Source organism: Thermobia domestica, chromosome 4 (genome assembly GCF_964235325.1).
Source record: "Thermobia domestica chromosome 4, izTheDome1.hap1.1, whole genome shotgun sequence".
NCBI classification, from domain to species: Eukaryota; Metazoa; Arthropoda; class Insecta; order Zygentoma; family Lepismatidae; genus Thermobia; species Thermobia domestica.
The window spans coordinates 287,216,300-287,238,834 of NC_137457.1; the positions used below are offsets into that span (position 1 = coordinate 287,216,300).

The window sequence follows — 22,535 nt, forward strand, 5'->3', positions numbered from 1 at the left end:
TTTACACAATACAATAATAAGTTGAATTGTAGGGCGCTAACATCCCAGTGCAAATATATAGCCGGCGCATTTTCCCCTCTTTTTGGGGTAGAGCGCAAACATCCCAGTGCAAATATATTGCGAGCGCATTTTTTCCTATTTTTGTGGTAGGGCGCAAAATTCTCGCATTCAAGGAAAATATAATGTCCGTGAAGTTGACAAGCCACTTATGTCAGACTCCAATTTCGACTTTAAACGTCGCTAGTGCTACGTTAGTGTTCGATAGTGACGCAAATCGTTAGTACTCCAACTGCATGCCAACACGCCCACTTCTAAGAATCATCTCAAAAATGAGGTTAACCGTTAGAGCAAGTAAGTGCTCATTGGTGCCATTAACATTAACGTTAAAGCCTCCATCGTACGGCCCTTTGAGTAATAATAACACCACGTTTTTTGCTAGTCTCAATGCGTCCCTATATTCTCGCGAACATTCTGACGTGCCCAAGTTAGTTACTTTTTCTTTTTGGGGGGGACTATTGTTTATCTGTTATTGTTTAATGTTTATTGCTAGTCTGTAGAGTAGTCCTTACATTAATATGCCATTGTCCTTGATAATCATTGCGTATTTACAAGCAATTTGTTATTACTGTTAGAAGATATCAAAAAACAACAGATAAAATCTACTACTTAACGGTTCATATTTTTCTTTTACAGTACATAAACGATTAATAATAATAATAATAATAATAATAATAATAATAATAATAATAATAATAATAATAATAATAATAATAATAATAATAATAATAATAAGACTATTCCAGCATAAAAGTTATCAATTACATCACACTGGCAACAAGCGACGCATATTTTAACTTCATAAAAAATCGTTTCTCACGATTTTCTGGAAAACTACGTATGATAACATCTTCATTATGTCAAGTTGTTTATCTCAGTGTGATATATGTCTTACCTCTGGACAATATCACAGTAAAACAAAAATTAAATATTAGGAGTACATCGTACTTTTGGACTACATCTCATTAACCATGGGAAGATTGAGTAGTGTATACTTTAGGATGTAAGTTTCAGCTTAACTTGCATCATACATTCTTAGGATTACAAAAAGGAAATTTGTTCGTTTGCATTTGAACAAAATTCTTAGGATTACAAAAAGAAAAAATAATTTTTCCGAATTCCGGAATTTTTCCGAAATCCGGAATTTTTCCGAATTCCGGATTTTTTCCGAAATCCGGATTTTTTCCGAATTCCGGATTTTTTCCGAAATCCGGAATTTTTCCGAAATCCGGAATTTTCCCGAATTCCGGAATTTTTCCGAATTCCGGATTTTTTCTGAATTCCGGAATTTTTCCGAATTCCGGAATTTTTCCGAAATCCGGATTTTTTTCCGAATTCCGGAATTTTTCCGAAATCCGGATTTTTTCCGAATTCCGGATTTTTTCCAAATTCCGGAATTTTTCCGAATTCCGGATTTTTTCCGAATTCCGGAATTTTTCCGAATTCCGGAATTTTTCCGAAATCCGGAATTTTTCCGAATTCCGGAATTTTCCGATTTTACTTTCCGGATTCCGGAAAGTAAAAATTCCGGAATTGGCCGTCCCTAGTATATATATATATATATATATATATATATATATATATATATATATATATATTGCAAAATATCTTAATAAATAACATTAAAATATAATTCTTAGTATCTCTTGACTTACATACGCTGGACCACATCCACTAATCGCCGTAATGGCATCAATCATAGACTCTTTAACTTCCTCGCACATGCCAACAGCGGAAAACATTTTATTCGCTATTGCAGAATCTCCTTCCTTGATATTCTTGCCACAAACATACACCGTCGCGCCAGCTCTTACAATAGATGGAGTGTTTGGCATACAGCGAATCACACGCGTTTGCTCTGGCAAAACCTAGAAAATGCAAATCTATTTCAATGTGGTTACTACACATATTATAAACTAACTGTAGAATTTACGAGTAGTATGTGAATCATTGCTAAAAGTGTGTACATATACCTTGTTAGGCCTCAAACGCAACAAATATTGACCAACACGAAATCCCGAACGATTACATCTCTCACATCTAGGTTAACAATTATCTTTGCAATATAGTGTTAAATATCTTCGCGTTACCTTCGATAAGCTCATCTCTGTAATTTAGAAGCTAATATACGCCGAAAAATTAATTTGTTGCACGGTTTACGAGGAACCAACTGGGGTCTCAGTACGAACGAAACTCATACTTTATACGTACAAGGTATTTGTTCGTCCTACTCGTACTCATGAACATATCGCCTAATTATCCGTTCTGCCAGTTCTATGACAGATTACAGGTCCTCGAACGTCATGTCTTTTGCGTGGGACAGCCGGGTTCGATTCCCGGCGGGAGCTCATGTGGTTCGGATTTCATTTTAATCAGTATGCCCATGTCTCATATAGCCTCGCTGCTGAAAGGGACGCTAAACTAAAATCAACTCAACTCAACTAGAACGTCATGTCTTGCGCCTTGTCTACTTACTACCTGCACGAACTCCAGTACAAGAAGTCTATCGCCGTACAACTACTTTTTTTTTTTTTTTTTCAATATCTCTACCGTCTCTGCTGTCGCTATGTTCAACACCGTATCAACGCCGTTCACGCGATCCTTCATTAACTATTATAGCGGTGGTATGTTTACTGCCTCTGGTTCTCCAGTGATGAAGGCATACCGCCTCTGGTTTTTCAGTGATCAAGACATACTGTTACTGGGAAGTAGATGCAAAATACCTTTAATAAATCCACTTTTATGCACAGCAATCAGCGAATAGCTTTGCACGTAAAAAGATTTAATTTCTTAGGTAGAAATAATTTCTAAATTGACAACACCAGCATTTTTGTTATCTTTTTCTACCTTTTGTTTTTAAAATGAGGTGTCTTCAAAGAAGTTCTCTGGGTTATATTTTGATGTGCCATATCGAATTTCTTTCTTATATATGCGTGTATCTTCTTGCCTTAATGCATATAGATGTCGTGTTTCGAGCCTGGGCGGATTTAGGGGTTGTTTGCTGTGGGGGACAGATATTCCAGGGGTTTGGAATACCCGTCAGTCGAGTGGGGAGTCCGTGAGTTTTCCCGTAGGAAATTATAATATTAATATAAAAATTCGGCTTTTTGAACATTTTCGTGTATAATTCTCCATAATACAACATAAGGGGATATACAGGATCTTATCCAGAAATAGTAGCACTTTTTTTAAGTTATTGAACATTTTGGTACATCGACTTAATACTCTTCAACATAGGCTCCTTGGGCATTCACATACTTCTGGTAGCGAGCCTTCCAGGTCGCGAAGGCCTTCTGAAAGTCGCCCTCCGGGAAGCCGTACAGCGCCCTCGTCGTCGCCGCTTGGACCGCTTCCACCGAGTCGAAACGATGCCCCTTGAGCTGCCTCTTGATACGGCGGAACAGGAAGAAGTCCGGCGGTGCCACTTCAGGGCTGTACAGGGGGAGGGAGAGGCAACGTGGAAACGCCGAATTTGGTCAGAAGATCCCTCATTATCCACGCGCCGTTGTCATGGTGGAGCTTCCATTTCCCCACCAGGTCTGGTCGCACGCGTGTGAGCCGATTTCGCAGCCGTGTGAGCATTTCCACGTAAAATTTTGCATTTACACTCTGTCCAGGAGGTACAAACTCCTTATGGACAATGCCACGACGGTCAAAACATGCAATCAACATCGATTTCCTCGACAAGCTCCTTCCTCTCCCGAAACAACTTGTGCCACTCAAATATCGAGGAACGGCTCATGGTATCCTCCTTGTAGGCCTGCGTAAGCATGTCCTTGGTTTCGGTCGCTGATTTTCCCAGTTTGACGCAAAACTTGATGGCGTACCGCTGCTCCAAATTTCGCTCCATCGCAACTGACGACGAAGCGTCACAACAGGAGGTCACTAACACAGTGGTCCACACTCAACTAACGCACGCAGGCGACTGCCACCGGTCGACACCTGTTCCCAAGGCTCTCCTCCATAACATCCGACCTTGCAGCCCCCCCCTACATTGCTCCGCGCGCGGGAAAAAATCAATCCTACTACTTCTGGATACGACCCTGTATATTTTTTAAAATTATTTTTTCAGAAATTTGGTGGGAGAGCAAAGTCTTTCCATACCTCCTCCCCTGTAACTAAAGAGAAGCTCACCAATGGTTTTCAGTCTTTATGTAAATAGAAATGCAATCTTTTAGGCAACATAGTTTCACTATATTTCAACATTTAGATAGCTAGTATGACAAGTCACAATCGTAATAAAACATACAGCATCTGCTTTCTTTTCACTTCGAACACTGTTCATCAGTCTATGAACGTCATCTTCTTGCACTCTATGAACGTGATCAGGCAACTGCTCTCTACAACCCTCATCATCGCATTTACCATCTCTATCCACATATCTATTGCTAATAATTTCGTTATTGCACTCTTTTGTTCTCACTAACAGGGCTCACATTATCTCAACCAAGGATCTTATAAAATAGAGGATCTGTCCTTACAAAATCTCGAAGCCATACGTCACAGTTTCGCCACTCCTACTCTGCCCACTCCGCCCAATAGGATCGCAATGTCTTGAGCCAACAATCATGACGGAAACGAAAGTAGCCAATCAGACAATGGCAGAAACGAGAGTAGCCAATCAGACGTGCTGATGCTCGGTAGTTTTTTGGCTTCATCGGTTTAATAGGATGAAGATACATATGGGCAGATCCTCTATTTATAACATCCTTGATCTCAACCCTTTCTGAGTATCCCCAGAGCAAAAGATTAACACCCTCGTCTCAGCTAACATCAAGTGACCTTATGTTATGTGAATAGCACTTCATTGTTACCTTCACTTCATCTCTCACCGCATTCTTATATATTAATCAGGGCCGGATTAAAAGAGGGGCTTAGGAGCGCTGTAGCCCCGGGCCTCCAGATGGATGCGGGGTCTCCACTCGGATCAAAATCTCAACTGGCTGTCTAGAAATGAATCATACACAATGCAATCATAGTCATAAGATAAAATGTGACCAAAAATTCGAAACACACATTACATAACTTTCCTATTGTACTTTCACAGAAACGTATTAGGCGAAGTGAACAGAGGCCACATTTTTTTTCCAGCCCGGAGCCTCCAGATGAGTTACTCCAGCTTTGATATTAATGCCAATAAATCAATAAAAAAAATCAAGATACTCATTCCTAATACCTCCTTACCACACTTAAATTGATATCACTAGCCCAAGAGAAGGCGTTGCCTTCTGCAGCCTACCCACCTGTCGATGGGGATGAATCTGTACTAATATATATCGCGTGCTATCCCATTTGATAGGTAGGTAAACTCATGTCCAAAATGATTGTCGTATATATATATATATATATATATATATATATATATATATATATATAACTGTCTTCTTGTAAGAATATAATTTGATAATGATTTTGCAGGGTACTTTTAATACTGATACTATATGTATAATCGAGAAATGTATAGTTGTGGTAAATTTCATAGAAAATAATTATAAATACGAAAATTAGAACGAGAAACAAAATGTTACCAAATGGACAAGAAAGTTTTATTTTCGTTTTATTGTTCTTATTTACTGCTATTTTGAAATGAAATTTGCCACATACATGTTTTTGCCGATTACACACATACTAACATTATAAGAAATACCGAGTGAATTCGTTGTCAAATTATATTCCTACAACAACACATTTATAGACATACGACAATAATTTTGGACATGAGGTACATACTTACATTCATGAAATATTAACTTCATTACTGCATTACAAAATGTGTCTTTAGACGGTTTGCATTTCTTAAAGAGCTGCAGATTAACTTCAAGAGGACTAGATAGAATTACAGCGCATGGCATATAAGTGCTTAAAAACACGAACCAACTTGTGCTATGTGACAACCAAAAAGCGAAAGAACTATTGAACCAAGTCAGATCAAGTACGCAGCAGGGGCTCGCGTGGGGATGCGTCTGCCTGCATGAAGTAGGCACATCAGTGATGGTAGGCATACGCTTAAAAGAGGATAGTAAAAAAAAAAAAAAAAAAAAAAAAAAATTCATATGGGATAGAAACACGTGCCTTGCATGTAGCAAAGCTTTGCAACCTTTCTAGGAGCAATTTGTGTATTGCCTTCACACAGCACTACATTCGTATATGTAATAAAGTGTTCTTTCTTATAGAAAGTATTGATAATAGCAAGATCACATATTTGGACCACTTGTAGTATGTCTCACCAGACTCATTTCTGTCATCCATTCCATATACTCCATGTATTCTTTCATATCCTGCTCTTGATCGTCCTACATGACTATTTAGATCTCCTGTTAAGATAAGCTTCTCATGTAATGAAAAAGTCTGCAGAGAACTATTTAGCCCCATCCAAAATTTTTACTTTGTATCTCATTATACTCCACTTATGAGGCATATGCACGGACTATGTTCAGGGGTTGTGTTTCTCTTAGCACGAGCTTGTCTATCATAATTATGTCTCCTACTCTGTTCAGGTCCAACAATTTCTACGTTTTTATCCAAGAGAATTCCAACATCATTCTTTCTGCTGTTATTCCCACTTTCATCCACTTCCTATTTCTTTTGATCTTTGACCTTTCTATTAGTCTCCTGGATGCACGATACTTTTCTTGTGGCAGCGTTTCCGACAGATCCAGTGGATCCAGAATGGGTCGTGGGGGTGCCCCCTGAAGCAAAGATACAACTGATTTTGTGTTATTTCAACGAGACGAGACATTTTCTTTGTTAATGTATTACACTAATAACATGCTCTCAATTTATTGTTAGTACAAATCAGCTAATATCCCCAAATTTTACAGCGAGTAATATTTTGCGCCTCTGCGAACCTTCCATCCTTTTGCCCATGAATGAAGAGATATAAATCTTGCGTGACCCAGTGACAGATCTAGAAAGGGTCGCACCCCTCCCGCAAGGGTATTTTAAAACAACACCGACAACGTTTCGGAGGTGATTCCTGACACCAAGGTAAGACAAAAAGTAGAGACCAACCTGGCTGCAGAAATCCGTCATTTTAAAGTTATATTCTACCGAAAACACGAAAAAAAAAGAACTTTAAAGGCCCAATACTATGGGACCTACCGTAGTCGAGTCAAGACTTCACTTAGGAACTAATAGGTACGCTATCCAAAAATATATATGTTTTAGAATCCTGCGGTACTCACGCAGCAATTTTTATAGAGGTATAGTTTGGGTATGGCCATATAATTTGAAGTACTTACCAAGTATCTCTATGAAAATTATTGCGAAAGTACCGTAGCATTCTGAAACTTGGATATTTGGATAGAACACATACTAATCCCTATGTGAAGTCTTTACTCAGCTACGTTAGTTCCATAGTGTTGGACCTATAAACCTTTAAAGTTCATTTTGTCATGTTTTTGGCAGATTATAACTTCGAAATGACGGGTTTCTGCACGCAGATTGATCTATACTTTTTTGTCTTATCTTGGTGTCAGAAATTATCTCCCAAACGTTGTCGGTGTTGTTTTGAAACATTCTGAGATTGGATGCTACAGAACGCGTAGCAATAACTTCAAAAAGTGATTGAGCGAAAACACGTCTCTGATGGCGTGTGTATTGAACCGCCTGAGAGAACAGAACTAAATTTTGCATAACGATAAAAACTTTGGTAGCAAGGTATTTCAGTTTGTCAGCTTATCTGTTCATTCCAAAATAAAATTACCTAGTTATATTAATCAAGTGCACTAGAATTTAGTATTGCATTTGATGTATGTTATAATTTCCTTACCTTTTCCATGGCATCAGTTGTTATACCCAAAGCTGTTGATATCAGCAGATTTTTAGACGACACAACTGGACAAACTTCATTGAGAACATCCAGAAGAATATAAGGCTTTACTGCGAAAAGAACAACATCGGATTGTTCTACCACCTCGAGATTCCTATGTGTTGTCTCACAACCCCAGTCCTAGAAATAAAAAATAATTTTAATTTTGGGCGAAAATGGTTACCAGTAGCAATTTTAAAACCGTGACTTAAATTTTAATCATAAAAGGAAAACATGTCAGTCTGTCCAACACGTCAATTCCTAATTGTAAATAGCCACGCTAATAGATGTCGCTACTTGCCTTTCTGACGCCAATAGATCTCGAAAGCGTGCAAGCAATCAAGCTTTCTTCCCGAAAACTTGGTCCTCGGGGGAGGAGGAGGTTGCACTGCATACTATTTTGGTATATTGGCAACAGCAATTTAATTTTTCGTAGCTCGCTCCTGGAGGACACCAAAATAATCAAGGAGAAAGCGCAAAATCGTTTAAATCTCCTGAAACGGCTGGTCGGTACTACCTGGGGTTTGCACACCGATACTGTTCTAAACACGTACAAGGCATTTCTTCACCCATGTCTCACTCACGGTCACACTGCCTGGGTTAATGCGAGTGATGATTTCTACGAGCGCCTACGTATTATAGAACGCCATACTTTGCGTCTTGCATTTCGAATCAGAATACCTAGCCCGACACGTCTCTTATATGAACGACTAACATTCCCGCACATCACTTGACATCTGGAAGATCTTCGCTCTCGCTATGCAGACAAGAAATGGAGAACACAGCACCATACGCTTATGGACACCATACACACTGATAGTCGCCTTTTCGCCTCACCTACTTATTACTACCCCCCACTGCAGGGTGCGAATTACTGGGGGGATGAGGGGGATTTTCCCCCTCAATCACATTTTGTTCCCCCCCAAAGAAGTCAGCTGAAGTATCCCCACCGGTGATACTCGCTTTCCCCCTCAAACTATGCTTAGTGTAACTCTAAATTTCACTGATTTTTGTTATTTCTTGTAAATTTAATCTTCTAGCTGTATTTCGAAATGATCGATGTAAACTGTTCAGTTTTGGTCATTTCTACTTACCACCTAATTACCCCCTATTTTCAACATTGTTTAGTAGAACTATATTATTATGACTACGGTTGTTACTTGCAACTGTACCTTCGTACCCTTCAGTTCGTCATCGTTTGTGAATTTGAATGTACTAATTGCGTATAACAAAGCCACATATAGATTTATAAATGTTCTTAGCGGTTGGCCAAAAAGAAGTAAACAAATAGCTTCTTCTACCATACTTGGCGAAGTTCGGATATGTCTTATTCATCCTCTATATTTGTATCGATTATCATCTTATTTTAATTTTTGTTATAACATGTTATTTCATTTTCCAGTGTACTCTTTGTTAGCACATGGTCTTCATTCCCTAGTAGGTTGTGTGTATGCAACTCAAAAGTTGCATTTAATTTGTGATAATTAGCATAGTAATCACTGCTTTTACAGTTTACGGAAATGAACTTTTGAAACTGTACTCAAAATCTGAGATATAGGTATTCTCTCGTAAGTATATGTTAACGTACACGCTGGGGGATACGCTCCTAGTGAGCAGACATGTTAATGAAGGTGATTTTTAGGTGAATAAGCGAATAATTCAAGATTTGTTTCAGCATTTGTTAATACGACTGGTTCTCCGTGTCATTGTCCGTGTCTGTATAAGCATTTCAACTGGAGCGTTTTTTTTTTTTTTTAAAGTTAACCCTTCATTTTTCCATCTTTTCGCTGTACAGTTTGCTGTCCACGCAATTAATGTTATCTGAAAAACTTCAGTGTAATGTTTTACTTTATTTGAATAACGTAGCCCATAGTGAATCAACTCATCTTCAACCTAACAGTAAAGTAATTTTTAAGTGTTGACTTTCCGTGCCCATCACGGAATCGATATTTGGAGAAAGAAAAAGTCATGATGAGCACAGCTTTTGCGGGAAGTAGAAGCACAAGCTCGAAATTTGAATTGAGAGATTTTAAATATTTGGCCTTCGATTTGACCTTGATGTGAGAAATCGGGACCAGCAACAATCCATTTCTTATTTGATAGGCTAATATCTAGATTTTCTTTTAAAAAAATGTCCGGTTTAACTGATAATTTTAGTGGTTTTCACAAGACTGAAGTAGGTTTCTTTTCGCAACCTGTATGTATTAATGCAAAGTGGAAGCTTTCAATATGAGTGGAAAAATTAACATATGCTTGTGATCATGGCTATCGCTCGAGCCAAATTATTAACTAAATAAACCTTATAGAGCTACGGGGACAAGAGTGAGTACAACAATAAAACACGTTCAGAAAGGTTTAGTGGGGTGTGTGTATGTCAGACAATATATACAGATGGTGATCAGAAAAATGGAAACACCTGTAGTTGGCAACACGTCAGATGTATGGGTTGGCAGTGGTGTCGTAGCGCCCGCAGCGCCGGACCGCTGTTGGTGGTGTGTTAGGTCGGTCTCCATACTACGTCAGGCGCAGTGGAACAGCAGTGTCCAGTGGCTGCAGCAGACGGAGGTAGTGTAAAATGGGAGACCTCTCAGATTTTCAAAGAGGGCAAATTGTTGGTGCGCGGTTTTGTGGAGTGAGTGTGACGGCAGTGGCTGCTGTGTTAGGTGTGTCGCGTGGGACAGTGTCGAAGGTGATGACGGTCTGCACAACACACGGAAAAACCACATCGGGGAAGCGGAACAGTGGGCGGAAGAAAATCATGAGTGACAGGTCACGCCGGGTATTAAAACGCATTGTCACGCAGAACCGTCGTGCCAGTGCGGAGCAAGTGACGGAGGAACTCAATCAGCACCTCCCCCATCCTGTTTCGACAATCACAGTCCGCCGCTAATTACATGACATGAACTTACGGGGTCGTGTTTTGTACGGGCCAAACCGCTCATCAGGGCCCATAACGCTTTCGCACGCCGCAAATGGTGCCGTGACCACGCAACTTGGACCGTTGAGGACTGAAAACGTGTGATATGGTCGGATGAGTCATCCTTCACCCTATTCCCAACCACGGGCCGTGTTCATGTGTGGAGAACGCCCAAAGAAGCTTATGATCTGCAGTGTCTTTGCCCAACTGTGAAACATGGCGGCGGCTCGGTGATGCTGTGGGCCGCCATATCATGGTTTTCATTGGGTCCTGTGGTCACACTTAGCGGACGAATCACTGCCAACGATTATGTTGCAATTTTAGGAGACCACTTGCATCCTATGGTCCGGATGTTGTTCCCGGACAATGACGCCATCTTCCAGGATGGTAATGCACCCATTCACACAGCTGGCGTTGTTGCAGCGTGGTTTGAGGAACATCGGGATGAAGTTCAACCCCTCCCCTGGCCCGCTCAATCCCCAGATCTCAACATAATTGAACATCTGTGGTCCGTCTTGGAAACACGACTCCGGCGACGATTTCCACCTCCATCCTCTCTCACAGAACTGGCCGATGCCCTGCACGAGGAATGGTGTAAAATTCCACTTGCTACCATTCACGACCTCTATGCCTCCATCCCACGTCGCATCAAGACTGTTCTGAAGGCGAAAGGTGGCCCGACACCATATTAATCTTGTAAGTTGCAATTTCATTCAGGCGTTTCCATTTTTCTGATGGGGGTAAGGCATTTATTGTCTCATTTTGAAATTTGTCTCATTTCATATTTATAAAGTACTAGCGCGTAACTGATGCTAGTACTTTATAAATATGAAATACTGTAAGTTCCATTAAGTTCATGTTTTAGTTGTATGGCCGAACGGTCGCTCAAAGGCAATTATCAAAACAATTATTATTCTTGTTTCTACGATTATCTGGCAGTATTTTGGTGCTTCCATTCGATTCCACTCTCTCAGAAATATATTATTTGATTTCATAGTTATAGCTGCGAGTTTTATTTTGATTTTGGTGGCCATATTGGTCGCTATATTTAATCCTAAAAGGTGAATTTGGTCTGTTTAATTTCTTCTTCTTCTTCTTCTTCTTATTATTATTATTATTATTATTATTATTATTATTATTATTATTATTATTATTATTATTATTATTATTATTAGTAGTAGTAGTAGTAGTAGTAGTAGTAGTAGTAGTAGTAGTAGTAGTAGTATCACAGTTTCTCACTTCAACTTGTATGAAAAATTCCTATGCAAGCAAAATAAATGCAAGAAACTTTCTTCAAAAAACATTTTCCGTCGTGACCACCATTTTGATGGCGTCATTACAGACGAAACAGTGCCTTAAATCTTTGGAGTCTCATGTATTTACACTCAGAAATGGATGTAGTATCAGCACCCTTAAGCAGGAGTAAAAGTGGATCTGAAAAGTTAGGGGGACGCATGGAGTCACCAAAGGTAATTTTTGGAAGTGGGGGAACGACGTATTCCGCGTTCCCGCTCACTTTTACTCCTGCCCTTAAGAATATGTTCTCCGTTAAAAGTTAGTTTTTTCGAACCCACTACAGGGTGGCCCGGAAGTGGGTGTACCCCTTTAGTTTCAACAGTATAGTGTTAGTTATAGTAGAATGTCTGTACACAGTAACCTTGAAGTCTTAAGAGTCATAAACATCGGTATGATCACCATCCATGTCGTAACACAGCTGAATTCTGCGCCAAGTTCTCGCAAATGTTTTGCGGAGATACTTCGGAGTCATGAGGGTGGAAGCATGTTCCACGTTTCTCCCACTCCAACATTGTTGCTTTTCTTGGTGGGTTAATACCAAAGTGGTCTGCAAATTTAGGTCTGTCCAAACAAGATGCAAGCGATAACGGAATATACCCTTATCAACCTTTCTATTATGTCACCACCAAAACAAAACAATACTTACGTTGTATAGTTAATCAGATGTAGCCAATATTTTGAACTCTTTACTTTACGTTTTGTTTAGCTACAGTACAAGATGGTCCGGAGGTGGGCGTCCCCCCCTCTATAGTTTCAACAGTATAGTGTTAGTTATGATAGAATGTCTGTACACAGTAACCTTGAAGTCTTAAGAATCATAAACATCGGTATGATCACCATCCATGTCGTAACACAGCGGAATTCTGCGCCAAGTTCTCGCAGATGTTTTGCGGAGATACTTCGGAGTCATGAGGGTGAAAGCATGTTCCACGTTTTCCCACCCCAACATTGTTGCTTTTCTTGGTGGATTAATACCAAAGCGGTCTGTAAATTTCGCTTTAACACTTTGCATGGTGTAATGCCTTTCGTAAAGCCAAACCGCAACAACTAATCTTTGTTCAATGCTATATGGACTGATTACTCCAACTTCACTGCAAATAACTGTTACCAAACAGAAAACAAATGAACATGGATAGCAATGTTGCCAGACAATGCCAAGCAATGTTACCGGACAGTGCCAAGCAATGTTAACAAACAAATGTGGATAAAACCTAAAACCATCAGAAAACACCAATTAGAACCACGCTGTATAAATTGGACTAGTTCCCTGGAATGGTAGTATATTCGAGGCGCGTCCTCAAAGTAAGTTTTCTTAGGGCCGTAAACACAAAGAAGACACAATGACCTTAAAATATTTATTGCCACTGATACAGCACAGGTATTTTCAACATATTCCATTACAGGGATTCCGACATTTGTCATACCCTGGGATGAACTTTTGTATTTCGATGTTGCAACAGTCAAAGTTGCTGACAGTTGACTGCAACAGGATGGAGCTTCAGCCGATTATGCTTTCCTTGTCCGGGAATTCTTGGATGAAGTGTTAACCCAGAGATGAATAGACAGACGATCAGTGAATATACCAACACTGATTGACTGTTCTCCCATGAGCCAAGATCTGACGTCGGGCGACAATACCCTATGCGGCCTAGTTAAGCAGTATGAGCTTGAAACAGCGATATCAGGCAACTGTTAAGGCAAACTGTTACGGAGTCAAGGAATCACATTGTCCATGTTTCGGAAAATTTCACACAGGATATGTCGCCGCATCATATATTGTGCCTGCCCATACTGATGTTCTGTATCACTAAACAAGCTGGAACACAGAGGAGTGGTAAGACTTTCTGACCGTACTTTATTCTAATTTGATGTAAAATTTTGTGTTTTAAACCTAAATTCATTGTCCAGGAGGTAATCCGACCGTTCAAAATGACTCTTCTGGATTCGCTAGTGATACGAAGTAAAGTATTTGAAAATAAAGTTTGGTGGTGAATATGTTTCACACATTAGTAAAAGGCAGTACAAAATAAAATGGTCTAAAATATAAAGTGAATTAGAGTTTTACTTACGTACGAAAATTGTATATTTTTCTTCATTAAGCCAGAACATTTGTTTTTGAAATTACGATCTCTCTATACCAAGGTTATTGCTGCTCAGATGCGTTTTATTCAAACAAAAAGACTACTATTTTCGTATATTCTGGGTCGTGAAATCGTAGTTCCAATTGAATCTCATTCTGATGTTCTGCAGGACCTAGGTCATGTGACCGTACAAATCCAATCATTTCCACGCATATCATACCTTTGTCTAGCTACAAAGACATTCAAAGAAGTTATGAACCGAATTGCTCCCCCCCCCCCTATTGTGAAACATGGCGGCAACTCTATGTTTTGTGGTATAACATGAACCCCGTGTATGTAAGAAACGCATTGCTGCCAATGAATATGTGAAAATTTCATGTAACCACGTGCATCCTTCTTGAACTTCTCTGGTTCGTACAATCCCCAGACTTCAATATTATTCAGACTTCAGACTTCAATTCGTTAACTGTCAGTTTTGGTGCTCAGACTCCATAATAGATATTCTCCTCCGTTGCATCACTGGCAGAATTGAGAGCTACGCTGGGTAAAGAATCATACATTCTCTGTTCAGGAAGTTCGGTGAATGTGTCTATATTTCGAATGGATTATTGTCTTACCCGAAACATAAGTTACTGTCCTTTGCAGTAATCCTGTTGATGATAACGCACTTCTGGGAACGGCTGTACAAGTCTTGGAAAATCTTGCTTGCGATGATCTTCAGCTGGGTTGTAACATTACGCTGAAAGACCAAAATATCAAAAAACCTCTGGCCCTTCAGGGATGATTTCAATTTGAGAAACAAGAAAAAGTCCGAGGGAGACAAGTCTGAGGAATAGACTGAGTGATTGAGTGACACCTCCTCTGTTGGCTAGGAACTGCTGCACCAGAAGAGCAGTGCGTGGCCGGGCATCATCGTGGAGCAGAGTCCCGTCATCTTACTTGGCATGCTGGGGGTGTATATCGTTACAGCAGATGCTGCAATATTTCCACATATATTGGGCCATTTATCGTGGTACCCTCAGGAAAGAATTCTTTATGGATGATTCCCTCAGAGTCGAAGAACACTAAGAGCATTGCCTTGATGCGGGATCTCTCACTTCGCACCTTTTAGTTTTCCGGCGTCCCTGGATCTCACCACTCTATACTTTGACGCTCATCTTCGGGAACGTACTCACACACTAGGTCTCGTCGCCCGTAATGTTGGTTTTCAGAAATTTGGGTCTTGATCCGCCATGTCGATGAGATCTCCACAGTCGTCAAGCTAAGGTTGCATTTGTTCCGGCGTCACAGTGTGGGGCACGAGTCGGGAGGAAAGTTTGCGTTTACCGCTTGCTTGTCACTATGAGGTGGGCCGTCTCACAACCAATTCCCACTTCCTCTGCTATCATTCAGACTGTCACACGACGATCCTGGGCCAAAAATTTATTCACTTTCTGTACGTTGTTCGGGGTGTGTACAGTTGCAGGCCAGCCAGTTTGGGGAACGTCTTCTATAGTGTCCTACCCATAAACATCTAAACTTCTCATAAACACACTTTAAGATGAGAGCAAGTTCTTCGTATTCTGTTGTCAGCATTTCATGAGTCTCTTTCGCTGATTTTCCAAGATTGAAACAAAACGGCATATTCGTTCGCTGCTCTATTTTGGTATCCATTTTTCATTTTGACATCCCGCGCTACACCTTCACTCTACAATGTAGTTTTTACACACAATAGCACACTCGCAGCGCCGCCGTTCGGGAATCGGGCATGTCTTGATCTGTTCGGCGCGTGATACGACGGTGGCGCACTCTTACGACCATGAGCAGTATGACGTTGTTCACCGAACTTTCTGATCAGAGATTGTATAATATTCCCCTAAAACTATTTGGATTACATATATTCTTCCATTACACGACAAATAAGAAATATTCTGCACACGAACGTATTAATAAGGTAATCTCACGGCGTATTAGTAAGGTAAATTGTTTTATTTCGGTGCTTCTAACGGTGGGACGTAAAACTCAAAGATTTCATTTCATCTCGTTTAAGTGCTTCATTTTGACAACCATCTGTATAATTTACTTATTGCCATTTTTCCTCAATTATGTAAAAACTAACCCTCAGTATATTTACACAAAATAAAATTTACAGAAAAATGTACATTATATTAAACTTTACCTTAAAAACTTTCAAGAAATGTTTATCACTTTCAGGGCAGCTCGCCATCACGGATTTCGGTTCAATTATTCCTAAAACGGTAGAAAACAAAAAAATTTTACTTATTAATAATTAGTATGTTTTGATACAACTTGTCAGGAGCACATATATATTTCTTGAAAGTATGTAGTAAAATCTATTTATTGTATTAATTACAATTTTATATTTCATAAACTTAACTATTGACAACGTAAGAAGAAAATCTTCGTTGGTATCTAAAATTATATTCAGAAAATGATTTTACAAGCATTAGATTGGTAAGAATGAAATATACCCGTTTGACATCTGTTGAAAACTCACTCCACTAACACAACACAGGGATGGACAAAGGTATAACATCATAACCCACTGTGCACGTCCAGCAAACTTACTGAGATACCCAGTGTGTCAGAAGATAGTGAATTGTTCAACAGTGTCTATGGAATTGCACTATGGAGAACACAATTGTAGGTAATTTTTCTTTACGAATTCAAACTAAGACATTCTGTACAGCAAGGCGAATAAAAGGAGTGCATTTTGGGCAAGAATGACGAATGAACACACATTCGTCGTTGGTTTATCAAGTTTCGGTTTGGTGACACTGCATTGCAAAATGAACCCCCGTGGGTACCAACACTATATTCTGACGAGGTTCTCAGAAACATAATGGAAATGGGTATTTGGAAAAGTGTTCGTGCAATTGCAGATCAGCTGGTCATACACTATAAGAAAGTCTTCGTCGTCATCTAAAGTTATATTTAGTAAAATATTAGTTGTCGGTGGCTCCTCGGAATTCGTAAAGTGAAAAAGTTGAACGCATAGTTGACACTGACAACAAGGATCGTCTTCTGAAGGTGTATAGTTTTCCGAGTGTACAGAATAACGAGAAGGATTACCTGCATCGGATTGTCATATACCAATCCGCTGTGACGATCGTAAATTATCAGGACTGTGGTTGGATCTTGATCAAAGGCTAGCACGGTTTCTAAAACTCCTAGACGTTATTGCCGGTAATCTTGAACAAAGGTTAGCACAGTTTCTAAAACTCCTAAATGTTATTGCCGGTAATCTTGAATAAAGGCTAGCACGGTTTCTAAAACTCCTAGATGTTATTGCCGGAAATCTTGAATAAAGGCTAGCACGATGTCTAAAACTCCTAGATGTTATTGCCGGTAATTTTATGTATGATGGGGTTTATCTATCATATCTTTCTCCGTCGAGATGAAATTATCATTGTGAATCGTTATAGTACAGAACTCTATGAAATGTATCGCAAACTTGTCCGAAGTATCCAGAAATGTCCAACAGACATGGTGTCCTCTTGGTGCATTACAATACACGCGCTAACATTGCTCAAAGGACGTTGCAGTATGAAGTCCTTCTTTATTCACTATATTCTCCTGACGTCTCTCCCACCGACTTCCGTATCTTCAGTCATCTCGATCACTTTTTTGGGAAGGAGGAACATCTCTAATGATCGTACAGTTGAGGACTTTCTCGCATCGCAAACTTCAGATTTCCTTTGCCACGAAATTCAATCGTTGCCTGACCTATGGCAAATGCAGTTGGGACTATTTTGATTAACTAGTATTGTATTATTGATTTTTCCGGTCTTTCGAAATGAAGCATTGGGGGGTCGACAATTCATCAGCCAAACCTAATATGCAAGGTGGATCACTTATGTTGAAACACCCTTGTAAGATTTAAACTAATAGATTTAAAAAAAAAAAAAACGATGCAAGTATCTACAGAAGACATTATTTATCATACTCTGCAATACCACCAAGTTAACGGTGTTATCATCCAATATAAAATTATATTTCCTCAAATCGTACTACGTTAGGCTATTACATACTTCACATCTACTGTAATATTTTCCATTGTATAAGTTTTGGTTTCAGTGGACTTAACTCTGATTTTTAAATTACTCGCTGAGAAAAATAATACGTTTATTGTAAAAAATAAAAAATAAATAAATAAATAACGTGTAATAGTTCCGTCAACTAGCCACTTCGAACTGGATAGTTGGCAATAGTTTGTACTAGTGGACAGTGTCTGATGAAGCCAAGTGGGCAGAAGGCAGAAAAAAGACAAATTTGTCATTCATTGTTACAAACTAACAACGCTATAGTATCACAAGCACTCTTCTTTTCACAAACAAATTTTGGAGATCTCTACAGTAACAATAACGCAAATAAAAACCAGGTTATGCATATCCAGAGTACCCTAGTGCAGAATAGTGTCATCACGATACGAAACATTTCGAATGAATAGGAACAAAGTTACAAGAAATTGAAAATTGGACTTTAAAAAACAAGTTTTGTTTCGAAAACTTGCTTAGATAAAGGAGACATAGTCTCACGGCACCTTTTGCATTCAATCATGTAGATCCTTTTACAATAGCTGAGAAGTAAATACTATAATGTTGTGGAGTAGAGTAGTGTGATATCTCAAATCATTTCCGAGATGCAGTTTACAAGAGTGCTTAAAATTTATGCAATTGCAAACCGTGGTGACCGTTCATCTCTGACGCATGGGGTTCCTTGTTTGATCCAAGCTTGCGCAAAGTGGGCTTTGCGGTAGTCGACGTGTGCATGGATTTTGTCGGGTTCTCCCGTTTTCTTCTACTATCTTCATTACACCATTTCGTTCAATATCGTTATCACCGCCTCCTTTAGCCTGGGAACATTAACCAGGGACGTTAAATTGAAAAAAAAAGTCTGAACTTTTCTTTTAGGTTATTGAAGTGTTCGTTTTATCTTCTGCAGCAGTACACACCACGGTATATGCTGACGCTAAATTCTTTCCACTACGTTAGTCAAAAACATGTTGTTTTGCCCGTAAGAACAAGAGAATCTATGGCATATTGAGCAACTACAAATACTTATCAATTCAATGGATAGCTAAGATAAACTGTAACTTACCCGATTCATTTGGTGTTGGAGCACCTTTCGTTTACAGAACAGCTCTGATGTGATGTGAAATAGATTCGTAGAGGTCGTAAATAATAGTGAGTAGAACATTACACCGCAGTGCATCACTCATTTCCGTGAGAGAAGATGGAAGCAGAAATATGTAACAGGATTCTTGTTTCCGAAACTGATCAGAGATGTACAATCATGTTCAGGTCCGGAGATTGGACGCGCCAGGGAAGATGTTAAACTTCATCCTGATATTCCTCAAACCACAGTCCAGCTGTGCGAATAGGCGAATTTTCATAGCATCATTGCCCGAATTTTCATGCTGGAACATGGCACCATTATCCGGAAACAACATCCATGTGTTCCACATGACCCCTTAAATTGCGACATAGAAGTATTGAAGCGACCGATAAGCGTCACCACAGAACCCACTGCCATGTTTCAAGGTGTAGGTCATGCTTCTCTGCACCCGCTGCTCATAAATACGGCCCGTGAAACAAAGTGAACGATGTCTCATCCGTCCATATTTACACGTTTCCGGTCATTAGTGGTCCATGTTGCAAAAGCATGGCATCGTTGTTATTGTGTAAAGTGTTATGATACCTTATCTGTGGTTTCACTCGAGCAGCTCAATCTTGTACGTCCATGTTATGAGACTTGCAGTGGACTGTGATTGTCGATGCGGTGCTGCTCGAGTTCATTTGTCACTGGCCCGGCAGTCGCACGAGTGTTCTGAGTAACAACCTGCTTTAATGTTCGGTGAAACTTGTCACAAAGGGCTTTCTTGTGACCACTGTTCCTCTTTGCAGATGGATTTTGACGTGAGTTTAGTAGTCCGTCATCTCCTTCGACCCTGTCTCTTGCGGCACACATAATACAGTAGTCACGTTCGCACTGCATAACCAAGCGCAAAGAAATCCCTCTATTTTACAATATTATCGTCTTTTCAGTGCACTATTCCTCACGTAATACGGAGTTTGCCCTAATACATCATCACCAATAGGTTGGAGTTGCAGTCGCTGCCTGAGCATTGCCAACCATACATCTGGCATATTTCCAACTCCAGGTATTTGAATTTTTTTTTAAAAAAATGTTAAGGATATATACATGCTCAAAGCAGATAGAAATGTTGTTACTTCTACTTTGAACATGAATTACACTGCTCCAGACAATAATTAAATCTATAATGAGAAATTATTCTTACTTTAATAGAATAAAAAATAAAAAAAAAAGGAAAGAAAGAAAAATTAGAAACAAGTATAGTATCGTAGGCATCCAAGAAATACAGATGTACCCCCGGAATAGTCTTTTTTGCCAAAATAAAAATCAGATAAACTTGTAAAAGTGATATTTCTGGAGTAATATAGTTTCCTATAGCCCTGGCAACAATGTAGAGAACACTAGACCAAAGAAATGTAACCATGTGGTACATTTGCACCCCCTTTGAATATTCAAGGGTTAAAATAACATTTGCAAATGTAAATAGGATTGATTTGATTTTTTTTGATTAGAAAAAGAAATTAAATTAGAATAGATGTCAGATTTTATACCTGCATTTAAAAAACCTTTGGCTAAAGCCTGTGCCATTTTGCCAGCGCCAATAAAACCGATTCGATTCATTGTTCTATGATTTTTGTTGAGCCCCAGGTTCCGACAGTTAGGTTCAGAGTTTAATCAGAGGAAAGAATACCCCGAAGAACAAATAAAACAGCATGAGCCATCTTCTTCTGCTAGATGGTTGTCTCGTCTGATGGACGGTAAGTTCATTAATTCTGTGCACTCCATCACGCAGAGGAAATCATGCTGGAAAAGACAAAACACAAAATATGAAAGCTACTAGCGTCGGACAGAAATCCTGCCTTATTTTTAACAAAATGAGAAATACAATTTATTTAATAACTAAACAGTCTGTATCAGTTTTAGAAGATCACTACACTGAGAAAAATCCATCCTCCGGACAGCGGTATATTGTACAAATATACGGAATCCTCTTGCTTACAACAGAAATCAGTATGGAGCATACATCATCGATATGCTACATACGCATTGCCCTTAGATGCTACATCATGCCGTTGCAGGATGTCTGACATCTAACAGTTTTCCGTACATCACATGTATATACTTATGTTACATTCCTCAGCTGTATGTCATATACGTCCATTTGTATGTGAGATCTTGACCGCCTATATTGTTTCATACGGAAAGTACGTATAGATGGAAGACTTATACAGAAAGTATTATAAAACATGCGTTTTCAGTTATACATCTGTTGTACGTTAAGTCCAAAAACTACAGGAATTACGCAAGTAACCTACCTTTTTAAATACGCCACCTACATTTTTTTTCTCAGTGTAAACTTAAGTAGGTAAAACGCGACATATGTAGCAAACGTAGTCAGTAGTAAATGATGTACTTTTCTATCAGTAAAGATGAATAATTATTTACTATAGTGATTATAATACACAAAGGTCCACCGGGTTCGGAATCGTCAAAACTTCGTAGTCGACTAAACTTTGTTGTAGCCTAAAGATCTGAAACTATTCTTTCCTTATAAAAATAATGTAGTTCTGTCAGATTTTCTGAGAATACAGATGGCAGTGGGTCATTCCATATGAAATCAACATAAAAAAAAGCACATTTTTTTCCGTCACATTTTCGGATTTCAATGATTTTTATGTCACATGAAGATATAATAGCAAGATTTAAAAATGCCAAATTTCAGCCTTCTAGGTTGATTAGTTTTCGAAATTTTACGGTTCAAAATTTCCAATTTTGGTCAGAAAAATTGCATATATTAGCTTCTTTAATTTGAAATATTTCGACTTCTAATTAACATAACCGAACTAAGACTTACGTCATTGCAAAACCATTGTTTTAAGCTTTTTTTAAGATACAGAGTGCAGCGAGGTAATTCGAATAGGCGGGGAATTTGAATAACGTTAAGCAGTTTGCTAGCTGGAGTGGAAACGCGGCTGGCCATGGCCATGTTAATGAACCTGTGGTGGATTTGTAGGTGGTGGTTTGCAAGTTCTAAGTCGCTCGTAGAAATACAAACCATTCCTGTGATTTTGAACACATGATTTTTTCTTGTGCAAGGTAAGTACGAGTACGAATATTCTTTTTTTTTCTTTTTTTTTTAGGTCGTTATAATTTTCAGCGTTGTTTCCTTAAACTTTCCTTATTATTAACTGCATAAAATGAAACTGCTCTGGATTATAATCGTATCAGTAGTATGTGGTATGTTGATGTACTGTACGCTGGCGCCAAGTAGTGGACA

General features: G+C 39.1%; 1 protein-coding gene across 1 annotated transcript in view; it reads right to left on the minus strand.

Annotated features, from left to right (window-relative positions):
* Window positions 1-22,535, minus strand: part of LOC145684139 (pyrroline-5-carboxylate reductase 1, mitochondrial-like) — a 68,098-nt gene that overhangs the window by 40,451 nt on the left and 5,112 nt on the right. The window contains exons 2-5 of the mRNA XM_081756066.1: window positions 20,809-21,061; window positions 16,320-16,390; window positions 7,829-8,008; window positions 1,713-1,925 (exon numbers count right to left, since the gene is read on the minus strand). Of these exons, the coding sequence (XP_081612192.1) occupies window positions 1,713-1,925; window positions 7,829-8,008; window positions 16,320-16,390; window positions 20,809-20,878 (534 nt within the window). The 5' untranslated portion in view covers window positions 20,879-21,061. The remainder of the gene's footprint in view (window positions 1-1,712; window positions 1,926-7,828; window positions 8,009-16,319; window positions 16,391-20,808; window positions 21,062-22,535) is intronic.